This window comes from Suillus bovinus, assembly GCF_016758785.1.
Source record: "Suillus bovinus strain UH-Sbo-P2 chromosome Unknown EDB93scaffold_23, whole genome shotgun sequence".
NCBI classification, from domain to species: Eukaryota; Fungi; Basidiomycota; class Agaricomycetes; order Boletales; family Suillaceae; genus Suillus; species Suillus bovinus.
The window spans coordinates 157,284-176,219 of record NW_024542079.1 but is presented as its reverse complement, the minus strand read 5'-3'; the positions used below and the strand labels follow the sequence as shown (position 1 = coordinate 176,219).

Genomic DNA, 18,936 nt, shown 5'->3' with positions numbered 1-18,936 from the left:
TTCCTTTAACACCGACTCTGCTCGTTCCTTCCCATCCAACTCTTTCCTGTCGCGACAATGCACAGAATCGCTCTCCAGAACTCGGCGCGCAGAGCTGCCTTTGCTGCTGCCCCCAAGGTCCTGCTTTTGCCGCTTTTTTCTGCTCAATTTTATGCTCATACAACTTTTTATGTCCAGAATGTTGCTGCACTTGCCTCCCGGTCATATGCTACCGCAAAGCCTGGTGCGTGCTCCTGTGCTGCATGTTCTGCTATGTTTGACGTGTAGTCGAACTTCCCGGTGTCATTGCATTGTGTGTCATAAACAGCTGCGTCCGAGGTTTCTTCAATACTGGAGTCCCGTATTGCTGGTACTGCTATTAGTGGAAACGTCGAGGAGACTGGCCGTGTCTTGAGTGCGTAGTCGCGGTGCTCATTTCCAGTCTGTTGGTCTCATTGTATATGCAGGCGTCGGTGACGGTATTGGACGTGTCTGGGGTCTCAAAAATGTCCAGGGTAAGTCGCGATTCTCGACCATTTATTCCATGCAAATGACCGTGTTCGCAGCCGAGGAGATGGTGGAATTCTCATCTGGTGTCCGCGGCATGTGTCTCAACTTGGAAGCTGACAACGTCGGTGTCTCTATCTTCGGTAACGATCGTCTCATCAAGGAGGGCGACACCGTCAAGCGTACTGGTCAAATTGTCGATGTTCCCGTTGGCCCAGGTCTTCTTGGTCGTGTCGTTGACGCTCTCGGCAACCCAATTGATGGAAAGGGTCCTATTGAGGCTGCCGAGCGGAGACGTGCCTCCCTCAAGGCTCCCGGTATCTTGCCCCGTCGTTCCGTCAACCAGCCTATGATGACAGGTCTTAAGCCCATTGACGCTATGGTTCCCATTGGTCGTGGTCAGCGTGAGCTTATCATCGGTGACCGTCAGACCGGAAAAACCGCTGTCGCAATTGACACCATCCTCAACCAGAAGCGATGGAATGATGGCAAGGATGAGGACAAAAAGCTTTACTGTGTTTACGTCGCTGTCGGCCAGAAGCGTTCCACTGTCGCTCAGCTCGTCAAGACTCTGGAGGAAAATGACGCGATGAAGTACTCCATCATTGTTGCTGCTACTGCCTCAGAGGCTGCTCCCCTGCAGTACCTTGCGCCATTCTCTGGCTGTGCAATGGGCGAGTGGTTCCGTGACAATGGCAAGCACGGTATGCTGTTATTCGCTTCTTCGGGAAAACTCGGTACTGATTACTACATTAGCCCTCATTATCTATGATGACTTGTCGAAGCAGGCCGTTGCTTACCGTCAAATGTCTCTCCTTCTCCGTCGTCCCCCCGGTCGCGAGGCTTACCCTGGTGACGTCTTCTACCTCCACTCCCGTCTCCTTGAGCGCGCTGCCAAGATGAGCGACAAGTTCGGTGGTGGATCCCTTACTGCGCTCCCCATTATTGAGACTCAAGGTGGTGATGTCTCTGCTTACATTCCTACTAACGTATGTAATATTGGTCCGTCTCGCACATGTATTGATTCTTATCTCGCATATAGGTCATTTCAATCACTGACGGCCAAATCTTCTTGGAGGCTGAGCTCTTCTTCCGTGGTGTGCGTCCCGCTATTAACGTCGGTCTCTCCGTGTCTCGTGTCGGTTCTGCTGCCCAGACGTTCGTATATATTCTGGTTTTCATATATGATCCTTAACCCAATTCTCTCCTGTAGGAAAATCATGAAGAAGTTCGCTGGTTCTCTTAAGCTGTACCTTGCTCAGTACCGTGAAGTCGCTGCCTTCGCCCAATTCGGTTCAGATCTCGATGCTTCAACACGTTTCCTCCTCTCCCGTGGTGCTCGTTTGACGGAGCTCCTCAGTAAGCAATTGTGTCTGATGATCTAAAAAATATAGCTCATGCCTCTTAAAAGAGCAAGGCCAGTACCAGCCCTTGCCTACTGAGATCCAGGTGCCTATCATCTACGCTGGTGTCAACGGTCTCGTGCGTAACCTTTCTCCTAAGCCTCATCACGGCTCGCTAATCTCTATCACCCAGCTTGACTCCATCCCCGTTGACAAAATCACATCATGGGAAGCCGAATTCCGTTCACATCTGACTGCTACCCAAAATGCGCTCCTGGAAGAGATTGCTACTGGTAATGTTACCCCCGAGATGGAGGCTAAAATCAAGAAGGTCGTTGAGGACCATGTCTCGTCGTTTACGTCTTCGTAGACTTAGATATTTTTCCTGGTTTCCGTTGTAAGGGACACGCATTATAAAGTCCTATCGCGAATACCATGATTATTTTCGCAGCGCGATTGTGATATTGTATATATAACATCACCGATGAGATACATGGCCTATAAGTGTGGTACATCGAATTTGAGGCAGTCCGCAACATGCATAATTAAATTTGTTCTGAGACTTCCGTCTCGGTCTCATCTTCGTCGTCATAATCCTGATCCTCGTTTTCGCCCATGGACTCCTTGAGCTAGATTACGTACTCCGTCAGTATTACTTTTCTAGGAAGTATAGCAAAACAAATACACACCATCTCTAGTAGTTCATGACACTCGTTCAGATGTGCCATGACGATACCCTGTCCTTCAGGAATATTTCCACCTACGCCCACAAATCTTCCATCTTTCCGCATGGAGTCGATCTGGTGCAATGCCAGTTGATACTATGAAAAATGAGCACCCTGACACTAAAAGAACCAAAGGACTGGAAGCTCACGGGGTACAGGTCCCGAGGCGTAAACGGACCACCAAATTTGTATACTTCATTAAGGCACTTCTTCACTGTGGAGAGTTTATTGGCCTGCATGCGATGTATGAGAATCATAATCGAGGACAAATGGGAGAAAGACGCACGATAGGGATGAGTTCCTCGGATACTGGCTCGCTCGACGATAATAGACGGTAGATAAGACCATAACACCGTCTCAACAAGTACAGTAGGACCTGCACATGTATGAATAGTTGCACAAGCGCCAAGTACAGACACCACTCACATACTGTCCTGGTGGCCTATTACCCTCTGTATCGACAAACTTGCCATCAATACGCATCTTGTCGATTTCGTGTAGGCTCATCGAATAATTGTAGAGATCTGTCTCGCGAAGACTCCATCTGTGCGTAAGGACGAGGTTCTCTAGCTCCGCACGCAGTTCGTTCAAGCGGTCATGAATGGGCTTGAGAGAAGATGCTACGTTCTTTGACTCATCCTGCGCTTTAATTTGCTGGAGAATGTCAAAGCATTCCTCGATGAGGGAGGTGCAAAGTGCTTGAGAAGATGGCATGATTCCTCCTGGGCCAAGGAATTTACCGTCGACACGTTTGCTATGGAGGTGATAAAAATGAAAGATGGAGTTTAGTTGATGGCACACTCACGAATCAATCTTACGCAGTTCCTCGGCCAGAGACTTTATTTCGGCTTTGTGTGAACCCTCTTTGGCAGCCAGTGCGACCAGTTGCCTGCGAATCGTGACGAGGCGTTCATGAATGGGAACCAGCTCCACTGAGAGTACCGACAAGGAATCTTGGAGTGATCGCATGATAACATCTTTGGAACCGCAGCGTGAATTAAGCGACTTCAAAAAGGATATTCGGATATGAAGGCGTACCACATTCATTAAACTGGCGCTCTAGAAGCTTTGTCATAGCTTCGGGGTGCTTACTACTCTCAGCATCTTGTTGTACTATGTGGCGTAGCTCGCTTAGTCTCCGTTGGAAAGGGGCCAGGTCCGATTCGTTGTAGACTCCTGATTCTTCCATATGCCTGAGTAATTGCTGTACATGACAAATAGCAATCAGTACGAATCTTCATACAGCAGACGCATGTCTGAGGATATGAAGACAGAGTGAAATGAGGTGGATAATAGCTGGCTGGATTCCACAACACAAGGCGCATATCGTCCGTGATGAAATTGTAGAGAGATGGGAGTACTGACCCTGATGGAGGCCAGCTGTGAGTATACAGCTGGGCATTCTTTCGTTCTCCCCAGTGTAAGATAACACAAGGAAAGGAGGCTGAACACATCGGCGAGTGTTGTGTCCACTCGATTGTTGTAAGTGGTGTTGTCATCGCGGACATCGTTGAGTTTTGTGACTATGGAAGAGAATATCCAAAATGAGACGAAAGAAAGAAAGAAATATAGCAACCTTGTTTAACGACAGCTTGGTAAAGGGCATTCACATCTGACGGCTTGATAAACTCGGCACGGTCCCTCTTCAGGGCAGTAAGCCGGTTTCGTATGCTGCGGTGGGCAAGGGTTTGTGACACGCATGGCAATAAGAGCGCGGACTAGACTTACTTGATCACGGCCTCGAGGATCGGCAATTCTGGAATATAAGAGATCAGTGAAGGTTCGGGATCAAAAGCAGCATCTGCCACTTGCCCTCTTGCGCGACCGGTGCGCTCATCTGTAAGATTCACAGTTCTTGCTCGTTGTCGAGTACGTTGGACACTGACTGTATTTCTTCAAGGAACAGAGACGCCAGCAAACCAGCTTGGTCTCAACTTGCCAAGAATTCACTTATCATGATTGGAAAAGGCAAGTGCTTTATGGTCAACTTAATGTTTCCCACGGTATCATCCCATTTAAGCTGACTGTGGCTACTGGCAGTGCCCAGCAAAGTGCCCGTCCGAGTCAGCTTTCCTCCTCGTTCACCACCACCATCGTCTATACCATTTGCACATCCATCAAACACAATGGAGAAGATTAAAGAGGTTGGCACTGGCAGCGATCGTTTGCATACATCCGATCTTACTGAACACGCACTTGTAGAAAATGAACCAACTGCGCTTTGAGGCAGACAATGCGGTCACTCGCGCCGAAGACGCAGAGGCTAAGAACAAGAAATATGATCAAATTATCCTCGAGAAGGATCAGGATATTACTTCGATGACTCACAAGATCTCTGTTCTTGAGGCGGAGCTTGACAAGGTAGACGCGAAACTTGCGGAAGCCAAAGCTGCACAGGAAGAGGGAGAATCATTGAAAAGTACGAACGAGAACCTTACGAGAAAGATTGCCCTACTGGAGGAGGAACTTGATGCCGCTGAGAAGAACGTGAAAGAAACGATGGAGAAGTACGTTGTGGCCACCATCTTTCTCTGTTATCTACGACTGATTACCTGTTCAGGCTGCGGCAAGTGGACGTGAAGGCAGAACACTTTGAACGCCAAGTTCAACGGATTGAACAAGAGCGTGATCAATGGGAGAAGAAGTTCGAGGTAATCCGACGTGCTCTATGCTGTTGAAAATGTTAGCTGACGCTCTTGCACAGGAAATGCAACAGAAGTATAAGCAGTCCCAAGCAGAACTGGACAACATGGTTGCTAACATGGAGTCGCTGTAATCTGTTTCTTTGTGTCTCCTGTGCTCTCCATGTAGAGCTTCGATCTTGACTATCTCATACCACAGCTTGCACAATGTGGTCACGACTTTCTACACGACATTCTCATAATTCTTCTACCAGGAATAGTGACTGATTATTTAACTGAATAAACTCTTGTCTCAAGTCTATTTTCTGATCTCGCGATCCAGCACTCTTCGTTCCCCGTAAGTTCCTGCATGCTGAAGCGTTAGGGGGTTTGCAAGTCATGATTACATAAGTTGTAAATCGTTGGTGGCTGTGTCTGTAGACGCGCGTTCCTGGATTTTCTCACCATCACCAAGTTGCCAACTGGCACTAGCGCATGGGACTATCACGCAGTTGATATTCTCAATTTCTTCAGCTCGACCTCCGGGACCACAACGCAGGAACAGATGTATATCGGTGTCATGAGCTGTTTTTATCAACCGCCGCATGACAACCGCGCGAACGGATAGTTGGTTGTCCGCTGAACATAGGCCAAGATGTCACGCGACAAATACTTTTTCCTCAATGCAGATGGAGCTTGACCAGTTATCGCTCGATTTTATGTGTCTCGTGTCTCATCATTTATCACCCGACCTGACTCTATACTTAGATCTTCCTCTTGGGTCCCAATATTGGTCCATTTGCGGCCGTGCTCCGAGATTGGCCTATCACCTCTATGTTGCATTTGAGACTGCGGTGTGCAGTTCATGAATTGATATGATCAAAGTACATAATAACCTAGTCGTCCAGGTTTGACCGTCCCGACTATTGTTAATGTCCTCTTCCTCAGGTGAGATAGCAAATAAGCACAATTTCATAATCGGCAGTGCATCACCTGCTATTGTACACGTTGTATCTGCGTTCTAATGATGTCCATACAACCAAAACTTTATTCCCCCTTAAAGTTCAGCGAGACGGAATTCACGCAGTGTCGTTCGTCAGCTGTAGAGGTTGTAAGGCCCAGATGCACAATACAGAAGATGAAAAGGCGCACTAGGCGTGTCAAATCCTTCTCCTTTGAACACATGCCCAAGGTGACCACCGCATGCGGTACAGGTAATCTCTGTCCTCGTCATAAACAACGTATGATCTTCATGCCTACTAACGGCACCAGGGATCGCTACAGTGAACCATGAGAGACAAGGTGGATTCCCAAGGATGATAAGTTACCATCAAAGAAAGCAGGCCATCCGCAGCCACTGTTAAACTTCGTGCTACTCTTGTATAGTGGTGTCCCACAGCCAGCACAGCTGTACACGCCTGACGCGTCATGATGATTGTAGTCCCCTGTGTTGGGAGCTTCTGTTTCCTTCCGACGAAGAATTCTAAACTATTCCCCACGTACAGAGTGAGTATCTGTCTAAGGTGTAAATCGGAGAACGCACCTGCTGTGGAGACAAGATGGCGCGCCATTCATCTTCAGATTTGGAGTTGGCTCCCATGACGAAAGCGGATCGATGGATACGAGATTGGAAGGTCAGGAGATAGGTTCTTCTGATGCCGGTGAAAGAAGCAACAGACCTGTGATATCGCAGTAGACCACTACCACTGACAAGGTTTGCGATCATATGGACGTGCGTCGTGCTGGCATTAATATGCTGACAATGACGTCAGGTGACCAGCCGAAAACAGGAAAGTTGTCGTGCATGTGATTTCCCTTTGCCGCAACATTCGCAGGAAGTTCTTCGATGAAGCTAGTACTCGGTCGATCACAAAGGGCCTCCATTATTATTATTATGATTCAAGTACTAACACCGAATATCGAAACGAGGATACTCTTTCATTCGTCCATTTCGTTCTTAGTACTTCTTACGCGTCTTCAAGTTTTTGCCCCCGGGCCCCAAGTGCTACCAGTGGGTGCTCGATGAACAAGTACTAATTACATCTTCACAGTTACATCAAAACTTCCCAATACCTCAATTAATGCGCCCCATGATTATTGGCTCGAACAATCGACCACAGCCAACCAAACTGCTTCGATTCATTCCACCTCAAGTTGGAAACGAGGCAGCATGAAGGCTGATCTAGATACTATTTTTTATCCTTGTCTTTTTTTATTTTATCACTCAGATGTCCGAAGTCACATTGCATTTATCTGTCGACCAACTCCGAGTCATTGAACTGATTTCCAACCCGAGTGACAGCGTTCCTCGACTATTATACCAGATCTGCCTATCGGCTTTCGTCACTAGAATTGGCGCAAAGAACGGATCTGATATGCGAGTGTTCTGTGACCAATGACATGTCATTATGATATTCCATATTCCTCTTGTCCCTTCGCAAATATCACAGACTGCTCCGCATTTTGCTCCGAATATTCATTAAACCCATTGCGCCTCTTCGAGCGCGAGCAATGATATGATGTATCTTTGTACTGAGTCAATTTTTGTTTTATCTGTCTCTGCATCGGCAAGGCCTTGAACATCTTTACTTCTTATCTGCTGCATTCAATTTTGGGGATGGGCAGGAACATGATAACATCGATTTTTTTGCTCAGAAAAGACGCTAAGCCTATCGGGCAGATCATTATCCCATGCACATAGGCCACATCGAACTCAATGGTCGTAATATAAACGGTGCCGCTCGACTATTGGTTACTGCACAAACGACTTTCTCTCGCGGCGATGGAGAACAATAATACAGTAGCCATGGAACGAGGATCATATCGTGATGCCATCATACGGCAGATCAGTGCACTTTGTCCTCTTGGCAGCACAATAGCCATACATACGTCACCCGTTTACGTGGGCTGCTAGTGACAATGTGCCACCTCAAATCTGATTCATTGCAATAATCGGTCCCTCCTCAAGAATACAACCTCAATCCAATATTGATGCTTTGTTTTCCAGCCTCGCGGAGTAGAACCTGGGATTATGATTTTTGACAACTGTGAGCTGCATCGTTGTCGGAGTTTAAATTGATCAACGCGGGATAAATAAGGTTTGTCCGCGCTCATCATGCCATCGTCACGGCTTTCTAGCTTTCTAGTCCTGCGAGCGTATCTATGTAGAGACCCATGAATGATTAGTGATATAAGTATTATTGACACAGCACTGCCGACTAGACACACTACAACATGCAAATCATACTCAACAAGACGATGGCTGATTGCTATCAGGACGTCCACCGGATGAAGAGCCGACCCCTTGTTATCATCGTTAAACATCACGCGATGGCATTGGCAGCAAATGGGACAAACCTCCATCCATTCCCACGTTCAATGTAGTTCCATTCGATTCTGAATCAAAGGACACCACACTTTGGTTGATATTATAATTATAGATAATTGTGCAGCTGGAGCGCGAGGGTCTGACTAACATATCAAGGAACTTGTTAAATTATATCATGGGTGATAATTTTAGAAACACACTGGTTTTATCATCATCATCATCATCATCATCATTTTCTTCTTCTTCTTCTTCTTGTTTGGGAGCCGTCATTCGAATCAGCGTTACAATGGCCTCATCCGCTTCTTCCTCCGTGCGTACATCCAGATTGAAGCCTTTTAGGTGTGCGTCAGGAGGAAGATCTTTAACTGATCCATTTTATGTGAGATATAGGTGAAGGGAGGTAATCATGACACCAACCTGGACAATTGCCTTTATGAAAACAATGATCAGTATTTTGGTATAAAACCTAGAGATGGTACAGACCTTCCACCACATCACGCGGACTCTCCTCATGGACAGAGACGTCGCCTTGTGCAGACGCAGTAAGACTTGCTGATGCTGGCCAATAGATTGGAATCAGTAAGTGGAACTCGCGCTCCTTCTGACATACCAAGGATAGATTTTCTATCGGGCAGCAACATTCTGTGCAGATCATCGGAAGTTCTCTGTGTTGCTATTCAGCTGCAATTCTAAGATGGCTGTTGTGTGAATAGTGGACTGACCCTGATGTTAGCGAAATTCCGATACGTGATTTTGTGGAAGCGTTTGGCATCAGACTCGCGAACGAAAAGGTTAACAACGAAATCGCGAAAAGATTTCTTTTTTGATAAAAGTTGGTTTCTGAGTTCGATCATGCTAGAGGGATGGATGTCATCTTAGCAATGTTTTCTGGCTGCTGAGAACAAAAAATTACTCGAGATGTTGATTCATACTAGTTTCGTAGACGTCACAGTAAGAAGTTCTTTGATCTTCAGAGAGACGTTTATCTTCTAACAGGCCCGCAAGCTCTTCCAAGGCTTTGAGCGATAACTGTAGATAGTGCTCGCCCTTTTCTTGAGCTGTCCGACCCTTCAGTTCGATGGTGGTCATGGAAGTGTTCATAAATTGACCCGCAAGACCCAGGTTCGTGGATATCCGAATCGTCGTTTTAGACTTTGGGGGATCCATCGGTAATGAAGGGAGCTGGCGGTATAATGTTGATATAAGTCTATGGGTCGCGCTGACTGCCTTGATCGTATGCAAAGTAATAGATATTGAATCCAGTAAGCCAGGAAAACAAGTAGCATGGCAACTGGCAGTGCCAGTGGTGGACGCAAATGACTGTTGGCCCTTGACAGCTTGTCAAAGCCTTGTTGACCAAAAATCATGTAATTATTGATAGCGACTTGAAAAATATTTGGGTCAAACATCAGTTTCCTATCGTGGGGGGTACAACAATTTGCAAGATACGTACTGAGTACTGAATATGAATATATGAAAATATTGTTCTTTGTGAGATAAGTAACTTGGGGTCCACCACGTACTTACCTACTGTCAAAGCAACGTTGGTTCTGAAGTCCGCGAAGTGCCGGGGTCCGAATTACCTACCCTTCGACCCATATTTATTCTTGAGTGATACTTGAACACAACAACTTGGTCAGTGTTCTGATGGCCTCGACATCCGCTGCTCATCCACATCTTGCTGAGTACGAGACTCGCTGGAGAGACCTCCACAATTTCCTCAAAGACAAGGGCTACAAACTACGAAGTCGCTACAGTCCGGACTGGGTGCCCTCTTGGACGAACACCAACAAGGCTCCCATAAAGTGCGAGGATGGAGTCAGGTCGCCAGTAGGTCCCATGTGCCTTTACTGAGTACAATTTGATTAACAATCATGCCTCTTTCAGCATTCTCGTTTATTAGATGCACGGCGTATTCATGATGGTGCTCGCGTATCACTTAAGTCTATAGACGTGTCACGCCATCCTTATGAGGTAGAGATCGGTCGTCATTTCTGTAGCTCACCTCTTAGCGAAGATCCTGCCAATCATTGCGTGCCAATTTACGATGTTCTGAAGGTGCCCACCGATGATAATCTTGCAATCCTGGTCATGCCACTACTTCGAGATGCCACAGATCCCTTCTTTGATACGGTTGGGGAAGTTGTGGATTGTGTTCACCAGCTTTTTGAGGTAACAGCTTAATCCAATGACTCCCGCTCATCGTGATTTATTTTCTATTTCCTTTGAAGGGGCTACGCTTCATGCACATGCATCATGTTGCTCACCGGTGCGTAACCTATTTGCTCAAGTAACTCATCTCGTGACGTCGACGTAGTGATTGCATGCAGCTGAACATACTAATGGACGGCAGTATGTTCATAGATGCTTGGCATCCAAACGACCAATATATGTCTGAGGACCTCAAACGCCCAGCCAGGCATCGTACACGCACGCAGTCTCCGCCACGATACTACTACATAGACTTTGGTATCTCCCGAAAATATGATGCATCCAACACCAACCCATTGGAATTGCCTATATATGGTGGAGATAAAGAAGTGCCAGAATTCAAGGAAGACTACAGCAAACCTTGCAACCCCTTCCCAACTGATGTTTGGTATCTTGGACATGCTATGCAAGAAACATTTCTCGACGTAAAGTGGACCATGGTTTCTCACTTTTCATACTCTGATTTTAACAAAATAGCATTACTCGGGTGTGGAATTCCTGAGAAGTCTAGTATCGGACATGATGCACTCAGATCCAGTACAACGTCCGAACATGGACGAAGTTTTTTCTCGATTCCAGGATATACGCCAGGGTTTCAGCAGCTGGAAATTACGTTCCCGGGTGGCTCATGATGACGAGAGGTCTGTTTTTGATTTCCTAGCCCACTGGGCTCGCCGCATTCAATACATAGTACGTAGGATTCCCCCAACGCATACCTCACTGTCATAGATCGGACTTGTTTGTAACTAGTCTCCTACTATGCACGATTTTTCTGCTCTTACGCCTTTATATCTATAGAGTGGGTCACCCTGACCACTTGACTGCAGTCAGATGCAATCGTCCGTTAACTTGAAGGTGCTTACTGAACCCACTTAGAAGGATGTCAGGTGACCAGCCTAGAAAAGTCACGACAGCTACAAGCGATTTTGTGGCTCCATCAACAGCTACCTTCAAGGTCAGGCTCGTTTGGAGTCATCCTCAAATAGTGGAACATTACCGCGAAACGCTCTGGACTATGGAATGGTGTACGTACTCTTTGACCTTTTGTTGATTTCTCATCTCTCATCATATCATCTCATGGGACAAGAGGGCCTGCCGCATAGCGACACAAATGATAGCTCGGTATTCTGAATCAGCCTCAAAAACCCAAAGGTGAGAGGTTCAGCACGTGACTACACGCGACCCGGTGAACATCATCACTCATTCTCCTAGAGCGCAACTTGTAATCAGTCTCTTACGATCGCGTCAATAGAGTAAGCTGACTTCAGACTGCCCAAGCAGCAGCTGTTCACGAGCTCCGAGCAAAAATCAGTGCTTCCAAGCCTCCGTTCGGCCAGGCACAATACCTTGCTGAGCGTGCACAGGTAACCAGCAGGGAAATTCCCGAGGGAATCTATATCTCCTGTGAATTAGCTCCCCCTTCCTCTCAGATTCCTCCATCCATTTACTCAACCTTGATCCAACCGGGTCAGGTTCCCGTCTTCTTTTATTCTGATGCGCCTGCCCAGTCCTTTACTCAGGCGAAGAAAGGCATAAAGTCATACTTCGGACATCCAACGGAACAGAGGTTTATATCTTTCTTCTCTGACATACTTCGTGCATTTGGCAAGAAACCTGGCGCACAAGGTTCCAGTGCACTTATCATTGCAGTTTCTTCCCGCGGACTCGCCACAGCCAGTGAGAACCTCTTTCCAGCATTACAAGATCTATTCTCTGCGTGCCATCACCTAATCTTGAAAGGCTTTGCCCCCAATAATATCACGGTCACAGGTGACGGCGCAGGCGGAAACTTGGTTATGTGATCATTTATCCGTATTGGTGTCTCGCTTTCATCCAGCTCTTATCCTCACGTATATTCCACTCTCCCTGTGCCAGGACGCATCGCAATCTTCTCCCCAGACGCAGACCTCACTTACTCCTCCTACAACTCCGTACCTCAGGACGTCCTACCTCTATCAAGCTTCCAAGCCTGTGCGCAATTTCCCTGCCAACCACCCTGTAGCATCAGGCATCCTAATTCCATTGCAAGCTCGCCGAAGACATTGGTCTTGACCGGCACAGCTGATAGTGTCGTTGAGTGCGGGCGGATAGTCGTGCGCAGTATCCAGAAGGCAGGCGGAGTCGCTGAGCTTGTTGAATATGCGGATGTGTCGCATTCGTGCCGGACCTTTGCTCATATCTTCCCCCAGTTGGATGATGGGTTTACGAGGCTTGCATAACTTAACATCGATTGTGCCTTCAGGTGCAAGTGATCCATGGTGGTCATGCACAGTGGAGGACACTTTCGGTTGTGCTTAGTAGTCGCATCAAATGTTAGCTTGTCTCAGTGAAACACCGCGAGTCCATCACACATCCACGATATCCAAAGACGCAAAGACGCATCCATATATGCATCTACAGACATCCCAAAAACAAAAGCGTACTTATACCAGAGTACGAATATCACTACCACCCAAATAGCAGATCCCCAACCTGCCCAAGCACACCCCTCGCAGGACTCTGTTGTGCATTGACAACCGGTACATGCAAAGCATGCGCAGATTTTTGGGGTGCCGGCGCAGGAGCTTTACGAAACGCAGCCACAGACGGCGCAAGTTTGATCGGCGTCCCAACAGTAGCAGCACCATCCACCACCATCGCATTTCCATCCGCATGCGCTTGTACTTGTGAATTCTGGATTTGCGCCCGTGGTGGGGAAGTGGACGCTGTAAAATCAGGTCCGCGGGGGTCCTGAGCAGAGTCCTTCCATGCACCCTAAGAGTCAGTACACCGCTCGACATCAAAGAAAATGGATCTTACAGCCCATTTAACGCCCACCATCCACGTTCCTCCCAGGACCTCCCCATTTCTCCTTACTGCACGCATGGCTTCTCCAGGGTCACGGAATCCGATTCTGAACGCGTTCACAATCTCCGCATTAGGCTCCGGTTCAGTACTCGCCCCGAGCGAACGGAAATACTCTACGGTGAGGGAATATTTGTCTGGTGGATAGCCGAAGACAATGATGTAAGTCGGTTGGTTTGGGGTGCTGGATTGAGTGTGTGTTTTAGACTGGGAGGCGTTCAACGTAGAGGAAGAAATTGAGAGGGAGAAGGGCTGTGAATGAGATAGAAATCAATCAAAAGGAATCAGACTAAGGACGGGACGTACGCGCGAAGGGGGAAGAACTGCCCGTTGGGACTCGCCAAAAGAGGTCCCCTCACGAAATATATCATTGACTGAACTGGTCGGTGGCGCGTCCATATCTGTGAATGTTTGCCTTTGCCTTGCGACAAACCGACATTAGCATACTAGGATACGAATAAAAACGTAAACGTACGTGCTCGAGCTCTCAAACATCGACTCGGCACCAAAATGCGAGGCTCCACGGGAAAGACCCTTGTTTATTTTTGCCTTCGTCTGCACGACGGGGATTTCGTCTGTATTTTGTGCGCTGGGTGACATGACCTATGCGCCGCCTGATACGTCAGGGCTGTTCTGAACACGGTGGAATTGCGGTGAACGACCACTTACATTATGTTGCGCCACGGACTACATGAATCATATTGAGAAATTACGGTGGTGAGAGGTAGGATAAGCGTACCATCATGTAGCCTGGCTGGTAATGCGTCCTGGACTGCCCGAAGGTGTCAGTGAGAGACGTACCGAGGGGGCCTGTGCCACTTGTGCTTCCCCAGGGATTATGGCTCGTGCTTTGAGTATGCGGATGTGGATGAGCATGGGGACTTGTGCTCGTGGACATGGTCACTTTTCCAAGTTCTCTTAACAACACGAATTAAGCAGATGCCCAGCAGACTTGCAGCAGACCAACAATTTGAGCGATGTTCGGGTGCGGCTCTTGTAAAGCTGATTTTCCCACGCGGGTTCACACATCTATGAGCACTACCACCACCCGCCTCGCCCACTCACTTCGCGCAGGAACATTCAGACCTGCCAATCGCTCGGTTCCACCATACAGCTCTACGTTCTTTCTTCGCACCAATGCATCTGGTCGGTTGAACTCAAGGTTCTCTCGCGGCGAGTCATCCGCCTTTGCTGGGCTATTCCATACATCGCACACGGTGCACGACTTTCATTTCGACACTCACCACTTCGTGCAGCGGCTCGAGCGCGAGGGTCTCAACCGTGCGCAGGCAGAAGGCATAATGGGTGCCATGGCAGAAGTCATCGACGAGAGCATACGGAATATGACAAGCAACATGGTCACGAAAGCTGAACAAGAGAAGGTGAGCGCTACGCCCGCCTTTCGCAGTGCTGCGAGACTCAACAGATAGGGCAACTCGACCGCCCATTTCTCATTCTTTTTATTATAAACTAGCATCAATACACCCAGCAAGTTGATTTCGCACAGCTGAAATCCGAGCTGCAGCTTATTGAGAAGAACGATCTCGCTTCTTTGAAGTCTGATAATGACCGCTTGGTTGCGGATATGGAGAAGCTGAAGCAACGACTACGCGAGGAGATCACGCGTACGCAGGCTGGGGTTCGACTTGATCTTAATTTGGAGAAGGGACGGATGCGGGATGAGAGTAGTGGGCAAGAGCTCAAGATTAAGGAGGTGGATGCGAGAATCGAACAGGAGATTGCGAATTTGAGGACCACGATTCAGCAATCGAAGGTGTGTTTTGAATTTTCTTTTGCTTGCATGATGCTAAACTCTTGGGTGTGTTCAGGCAACGACGTTGCAGTATCTTGTTGGATTCGGTAGGTGGAAGTTAAATGCTTGGATTGGGACTAGGATGCTGACGTTTTGTGTTTAGTGACTGGTTGTTCTGCGCTTCTAATGGCATACCTGAGATTTAGAGTATAAAGCTTCATTCCTTGCATTATGATCTAATTTATCGTCGCACTCACATAATTGTATGGTTGTAAGTAGATACTACGTCATATATAGATTCACACGGGAGCTCACTCGATCTCGAAAGCTTGCGACTCTGATTAAAACACGCCCCATTTAACTAGCAGTGTCTACCATTGTTCATCAACTGCTTGTCGCGCCTCTGCTCCCAACACATCCAGCACCTTGTTCCTGGATCGCAACGCTTCTCTTCTCCTTATTGGTTGCTCTTCGGCTTCGTCCTGTGCAATCAAGAAGTCGAGGTAAGCCCGTTCCGCCGGACAAAGCCTGTCATCAAATGAGTCGTTAGAGGAAAGTACCGGACTTCCTTCGGATGATACCTCGAAATTAGTCGTATAGCAGAGAGATGCAACCGGCGACACATGTACATCTGATGGTCCAATCGTTCCACCAGACTGTATCTCCTCGACACGTCGATCAAGGCCGGGACTCGCCAACGGGGTTTCGATGTCCCGAATAAGGCCCATCGGAAAACCGCCGAATAGATTGTCTTCCCCCTCTTCATCATTTCGCCTTAGAAATTCGGCTCCAAGAGGCGCTGCGGTATCGCACCTTTCACTCTCATCTAGCTCCGGGATCGAGCATACGCTAATGCCAGTCGGTAGTTCTCCCTTACCCTCCTTTTCAAGCGATCCAACAGACCACAAGAGGCCCAATACAACGCGTGGCGTATATTCGTCAGCATCCATGCGTCCTTTGTTCTGCTTCTCTACGATCCTCATACCCGAAGCGAGCACACGGCCAAGGTGCTTGAGTGGCCTAATGATGGTGGCGACGCTTGCATTGCGCATTGCACCTGGAACCATACATTCCTCGGGGATATGATCACTTTGGGCATTCTCTTGATCTTGTGTTAGGCTTAGAGAAAGTCTTCTATCCTGGTTTATCTGTCCCAGGTGATTACGCGTAAGTGTGACACCGAGGACCTTGCTAGCTTTACGATCTGATTTACCGAAAGCCTTTCGTTCGGCGAGGGTGAGTCTGTCAGTAGGAGACAGTGCATGAGCATATGTGCTCATCAAAGTAGGGCTACCGCAGCGTGTCATGGCTGTCGTTGTGGGCATCTTTTCCATGATAATGTAGAGTATGATTGAGGTCAAGGAACAACGAATGATTTGTGGTGGCCTCGACGGGCGCTGAGGTGCATATTTATATCTAGAGCACTGTGGAGGGCTTTGACCACTGACCACCGTCCACACTTTTTAAGTGGGTCAGTGAACTCGGATGCATCTTTGTTCATTGCGCTTCAGTGGCATGTATTATAAGCGGATAAGAACAAGTCTCAGCGTCCCCCTGGTATCGATGGTACCTAAAGAACACGAGATACAGTGTGATGGGGTCGTAAGGCGATTTTCGAAATGTGGCGTTGTTGTGTTGCATGAAATTTGCAAACGCAAATGCCGCTATATTACTGTATCACGTGTAGTGTCACATGAAGGGTCAGCTGAATTTTGAATTGACAATTTGACATTCGAGAACCGAAAAAGTTCATCTTCGATAGTACGTGTCCGGCAATCATAGATTTCGTCCCCAGGTCATCATGCATCGGATGCGCCAATAAAAACGCTCCATCGCATCTCATCGTCTCACATACTTCTGCAATTATCATTTCATGTCTCCTGATCCTACCTCTCAGCAGCTGGACGAGGAAACGCCTTTGCTTCAATGTTTTGCTTCGGTTTGTCCAAGACATTTTGGAGCTTAGTGATAAGGTCTGTCCTGTTTCTGCTTTGCTTCCGAGTCAGAGTTCACATCTTATCGTAAAAGTCGTTGCCTGAATGGCGCACTCAATGGCAATATCGGTGTTATGAAGAGCATGATCGCTGAAATGACAGATTCGACCAATATGGCCCGCGCATGGGCAATCCTCCCTCTTGCCTGGTCCAGCGGTAGCACACTTGGGTATGTTCCGCGAAGTTTTCGTTTTATATATACACTGAAACAACCATAGGCCGCTCATTGGCGGAGAGCTCGCGCGACCTGCGGATAGGTTCCCTTATGTCTTCGGAGATTCTGAATTTCTAAAGAAATATCCATATTTCTTGCCGTGCGCAGTCCCTGCCACCGTATCAGCCTTGACATGGGTTGTCGCTTTTCTGTACTTGAAGGAGGCATGTTGTCTTATCGTATGACAAGATGAATCTTCATATCAGTCGCAGACCACAACTCCACGAATAAACATTAGCCAACTGCTGCCTTGGAAAAGAAGCAAGATTGTCCCCTCACCGACTCTAACACCCCCGCCAGTATCATCTTCGATCGCCGACAAGCCCGTCCCCATTCGAGCTCTTTTCGTTCGTCGTGTACTCGTTGCAACCGGGAGCTACGCCGGTATTTCCCTTGTTGATATCGCATTTCGCACTGTACAACCCGTGTTCTATGCTATTCCCATATCGCTTGGTGGTCTAGGGCTCGATACTCCAACCATTGGAACCATCCTGGCAGTCCAGGGAATGTTAAATGGCGTAATGCAGCCATTGGCCTTTGCCAGGCTTCATGATATCATGGGCGCGAAAAAACTTTGGCTGTTCGCCGTAGCGTGCGCCCTGCCTATGATCGCTCTCCTCCCAGCCTTGAACACGCTGGCGAGATCTAGTGGCGTGGTTCAGAGTGTATGGTATTTGGTGGCCCTACAGGTTGCTTTGATGAGCTGCGCGAATTTCGCATATGGTTTGTCGTCGTTATTCTTTTCCTGATATTTTTGATGTGTTATGGAAGGTATTTCGTTCATGTATATCGCTGCGGCTTCCCCTAACCGAGCGTCCGTGGGCGCGACAAATGGTTTTGCACAAGTGGTCGTTTCTGTCATGCGCGCTATTGGACCAGCTGCAGCCAACTCTGCGTTCTCAATTAGTATTAAGAGACAGTATCTTGGAGGGAATCTGGTGTATTGTGTAATGGCGGGTATGGTGTGCATGGCGATTTGCGTGGGTACCTTGTTACCTAGCACTATGTGAATCAAGTAGTTTAGAGTGAAGCGAGACCGGTGAGTCCCATATTTCGCAGCATTTTGAGGCTGACCGATTGTTCGCAAGCATGCAGGGTTTCGTCGACCGAAGAGCACCAGGGTAGTCTCCCCTAGACACACCATAGGCGAGTCCCGAGGGGGGTAGATAAGCATTCACATCTGTTGTGTTAGGCGCGTCGATAACCTAGTAGTTTGGTTTAGCGCTGCTGCAAGGTTTTATGTGTTGAACATATCTGGTATCGTTGCACCAGCCTTCGAGTCAGCGATATCGCAGGCTGCCACATTCGCCCGATATGGTAATTAGATCCATTTCCCTGCTCTGAATAAGATGGACGAAGGAGGTCATATTGAACTAGAACCGTTATGCCTCCACACTCAAACAGGATCCATTAAGAT

At 47.8% G+C, this 18,936-nt stretch overlaps 11 protein-coding genes across 11 annotated transcripts; 6 read left to right on the top strand and 5 right to left on the bottom strand.

The window, feature by feature from the left end:
* The first annotated feature begins 9 nt into the window (after window positions 1–9).
* EDB93DRAFT_1142465 (P-loop containing nucleoside triphosphate hydrolase protein) lies at window positions 10–2,286 on the top strand. Its single transcript, XM_041449338.1, has 10 exons — window positions 10–117; window positions 178–223; window positions 308–394; window positions 447–494; window positions 546–1,190; window positions 1,243–1,475; window positions 1,529–1,644; window positions 1,700–1,845; window positions 1,898–1,968; window positions 2,023–2,286. Exons 1-10 carry the CDS (start codon window positions 58–60, stop codon window positions 2,197–2,199), a joined length of 1,629 nt encoding a protein of 542 aa, XP_041308279.1. The 5' UTR covers window positions 10–57; the 3' UTR covers window positions 2,200–2,286.
* On the bottom strand, window positions 2,287–4,520 carry EDB93DRAFT_1142463 (uncharacterized protein). Its single transcript, XM_041449337.1, has 11 exons — window positions 4,367–4,520; window positions 4,283–4,310; window positions 4,131–4,225; window positions 3,920–4,077; window positions 3,593–3,758; window positions 3,360–3,531; window positions 2,981–3,308; window positions 2,841–2,930; window positions 2,704–2,787; window positions 2,519–2,650; window positions 2,287–2,458 (listed from the first exon to the last, which is right to left on the bottom strand). The coding sequence occupies exons 1-11, from the start codon at window positions 4,389–4,391 to the stop codon at window positions 2,375–2,377; spliced, it is 1,362 nt and encodes a 453-aa protein (XP_041308278.1). The 5' UTR covers window positions 4,392–4,520; the 3' UTR covers window positions 2,287–2,374.
* EDB93DRAFT_1142460 (tropomyosin) lies at window positions 4,499–5,495 on the top strand. Its single transcript, XM_041449336.1, has 4 exons — window positions 4,499–4,698; window positions 4,757–5,061; window positions 5,115–5,205; window positions 5,259–5,495. The coding sequence occupies exons 1-4, from the start codon at window positions 4,681–4,683 to the stop codon at window positions 5,328–5,330; spliced, it is 486 nt and encodes a 161-aa protein (XP_041308277.1). The 5' UTR covers window positions 4,499–4,680; the 3' UTR covers window positions 5,331–5,495.
* A 638-nt stretch (window positions 5,496–6,133) lies between these two features.
* Window positions 6,134–6,920, bottom strand: EDB93DRAFT_341417 (methionine sulfoxide reductase). Its single transcript, XM_041456141.1, has 5 exons — window positions 6,855–6,920; window positions 6,719–6,790; window positions 6,504–6,663; window positions 6,328–6,453; window positions 6,134–6,275 (listed from the first exon to the last, which is right to left on the bottom strand). Exons 2-5 carry the CDS (start codon window positions 6,773–6,775, stop codon window positions 6,223–6,225), a joined length of 396 nt encoding a protein of 131 aa, XP_041308276.1. The 5' UTR covers window positions 6,776–6,790; window positions 6,855–6,920; the 3' UTR covers window positions 6,134–6,222.
* Window positions 6,921–8,226: 1,306 nt separating this feature from the next.
* Window positions 8,227–10,014, bottom strand: EDB93DRAFT_1328040 (uncharacterized protein). Its single transcript, XM_041455106.1, has 9 exons — window positions 9,957–10,014; window positions 9,417–9,887; window positions 9,226–9,358; window positions 9,114–9,168; window positions 8,987–9,061; window positions 8,921–8,932; window positions 8,704–8,868; window positions 8,533–8,646; window positions 8,227–8,478 (listed from the first exon to the last, which is right to left on the bottom strand). The coding sequence occupies exons 2-9, from the start codon at window positions 9,668–9,670 to the stop codon at window positions 8,423–8,425; spliced, it is 864 nt and encodes a 287-aa protein (XP_041308275.1). The 5' UTR covers window positions 9,671–9,887; window positions 9,957–10,014; the 3' UTR covers window positions 8,227–8,422.
* A 136-nt stretch (window positions 10,015–10,150) lies between these two features.
* On the top strand, window positions 10,151–11,443 carry EDB93DRAFT_1084154 (uncharacterized protein; the record flags this gene model as incomplete). The annotated part of the gene is made up of 5 exons (XM_041445813.1): window positions 10,151–10,333; window positions 10,391–10,675; window positions 10,735–10,772; window positions 10,821–11,154; window positions 11,192–11,443. 5 exons carry the CDS (start codon window positions 10,151–10,153, stop codon window positions 11,441–11,443), a joined length of 1,092 nt encoding a protein of 363 aa, XP_041308274.1.
* A 92-nt stretch (window positions 11,444–11,535) lies between these two features.
* EDB93DRAFT_341270 (uncharacterized protein) lies at window positions 11,536–12,583 on the top strand. The gene is made up of 4 exons (XM_041456140.1): window positions 11,536–11,739; window positions 11,802–11,866; window positions 11,929–11,936; window positions 11,996–12,583. Exons 2-4 carry the CDS (start codon window positions 11,826–11,828, stop codon window positions 12,514–12,516), a joined length of 570 nt encoding a protein of 189 aa, XP_041308273.1. The 5' UTR covers window positions 11,536–11,739; window positions 11,802–11,825; the 3' UTR covers window positions 12,517–12,583.
* Window positions 12,584–13,025: 442 nt separating this feature from the next.
* Window positions 13,026–14,558, bottom strand: EDB93DRAFT_341160 (uncharacterized protein). Its single transcript, XM_041456139.1, has 6 exons — window positions 14,298–14,558; window positions 14,228–14,245; window positions 14,034–14,161; window positions 13,865–13,979; window positions 13,514–13,810; window positions 13,026–13,456 (listed from the first exon to the last, which is right to left on the bottom strand). The coding sequence occupies exons 1-6, from the start codon at window positions 14,454–14,456 to the stop codon at window positions 13,160–13,162; spliced, it is 1,014 nt and encodes a 337-aa protein (XP_041308272.1). The 5' UTR covers window positions 14,457–14,558; the 3' UTR covers window positions 13,026–13,159.
* Window positions 14,559–14,589: 31 nt separating this feature from the next.
* EDB93DRAFT_1084156 (uncharacterized protein) lies at window positions 14,590–15,524 on the top strand (the record flags this gene model as incomplete). The annotated part of the gene is made up of 4 exons (XM_041445814.1): window positions 14,590–14,940; window positions 15,033–15,332; window positions 15,388–15,418; window positions 15,475–15,524. The coding sequence occupies 4 exons, from the start codon at window positions 14,590–14,592 to the stop codon at window positions 15,522–15,524; spliced, it is 732 nt and encodes a 243-aa protein (XP_041308271.1).
* A 158-nt stretch (window positions 15,525–15,682) lies between these two features.
* Window positions 15,683–16,645, bottom strand: EDB93DRAFT_1103492 (uncharacterized protein; the record flags this gene model as incomplete). The annotated part of the gene is made up of 1 exon (XM_041447315.1): window positions 15,683–16,645. The coding sequence occupies one exon, from the start codon at window positions 16,643–16,645 to the stop codon at window positions 15,683–15,685; it is 963 nt and encodes a 320-aa protein (XP_041308270.1).
* Window positions 16,646–17,064: 419 nt separating this feature from the next.
* Window positions 17,065–18,921, top strand: EDB93DRAFT_341037 (major facilitator superfamily domain-containing protein). The gene is made up of 6 exons (XM_041456137.1): window positions 17,065–17,284; window positions 17,340–17,474; window positions 17,524–17,683; window positions 17,732–18,242; window positions 18,291–18,558; window positions 18,608–18,921. Exons 1-5 carry the CDS (start codon window positions 17,238–17,240, stop codon window positions 18,527–18,529), a joined length of 1,092 nt encoding a protein of 363 aa, XP_041308269.1. The 5' UTR covers window positions 17,065–17,237; the 3' UTR covers window positions 18,530–18,558; window positions 18,608–18,921.
* Window positions 18,922–18,936: the final 15 nt, after the last annotated feature.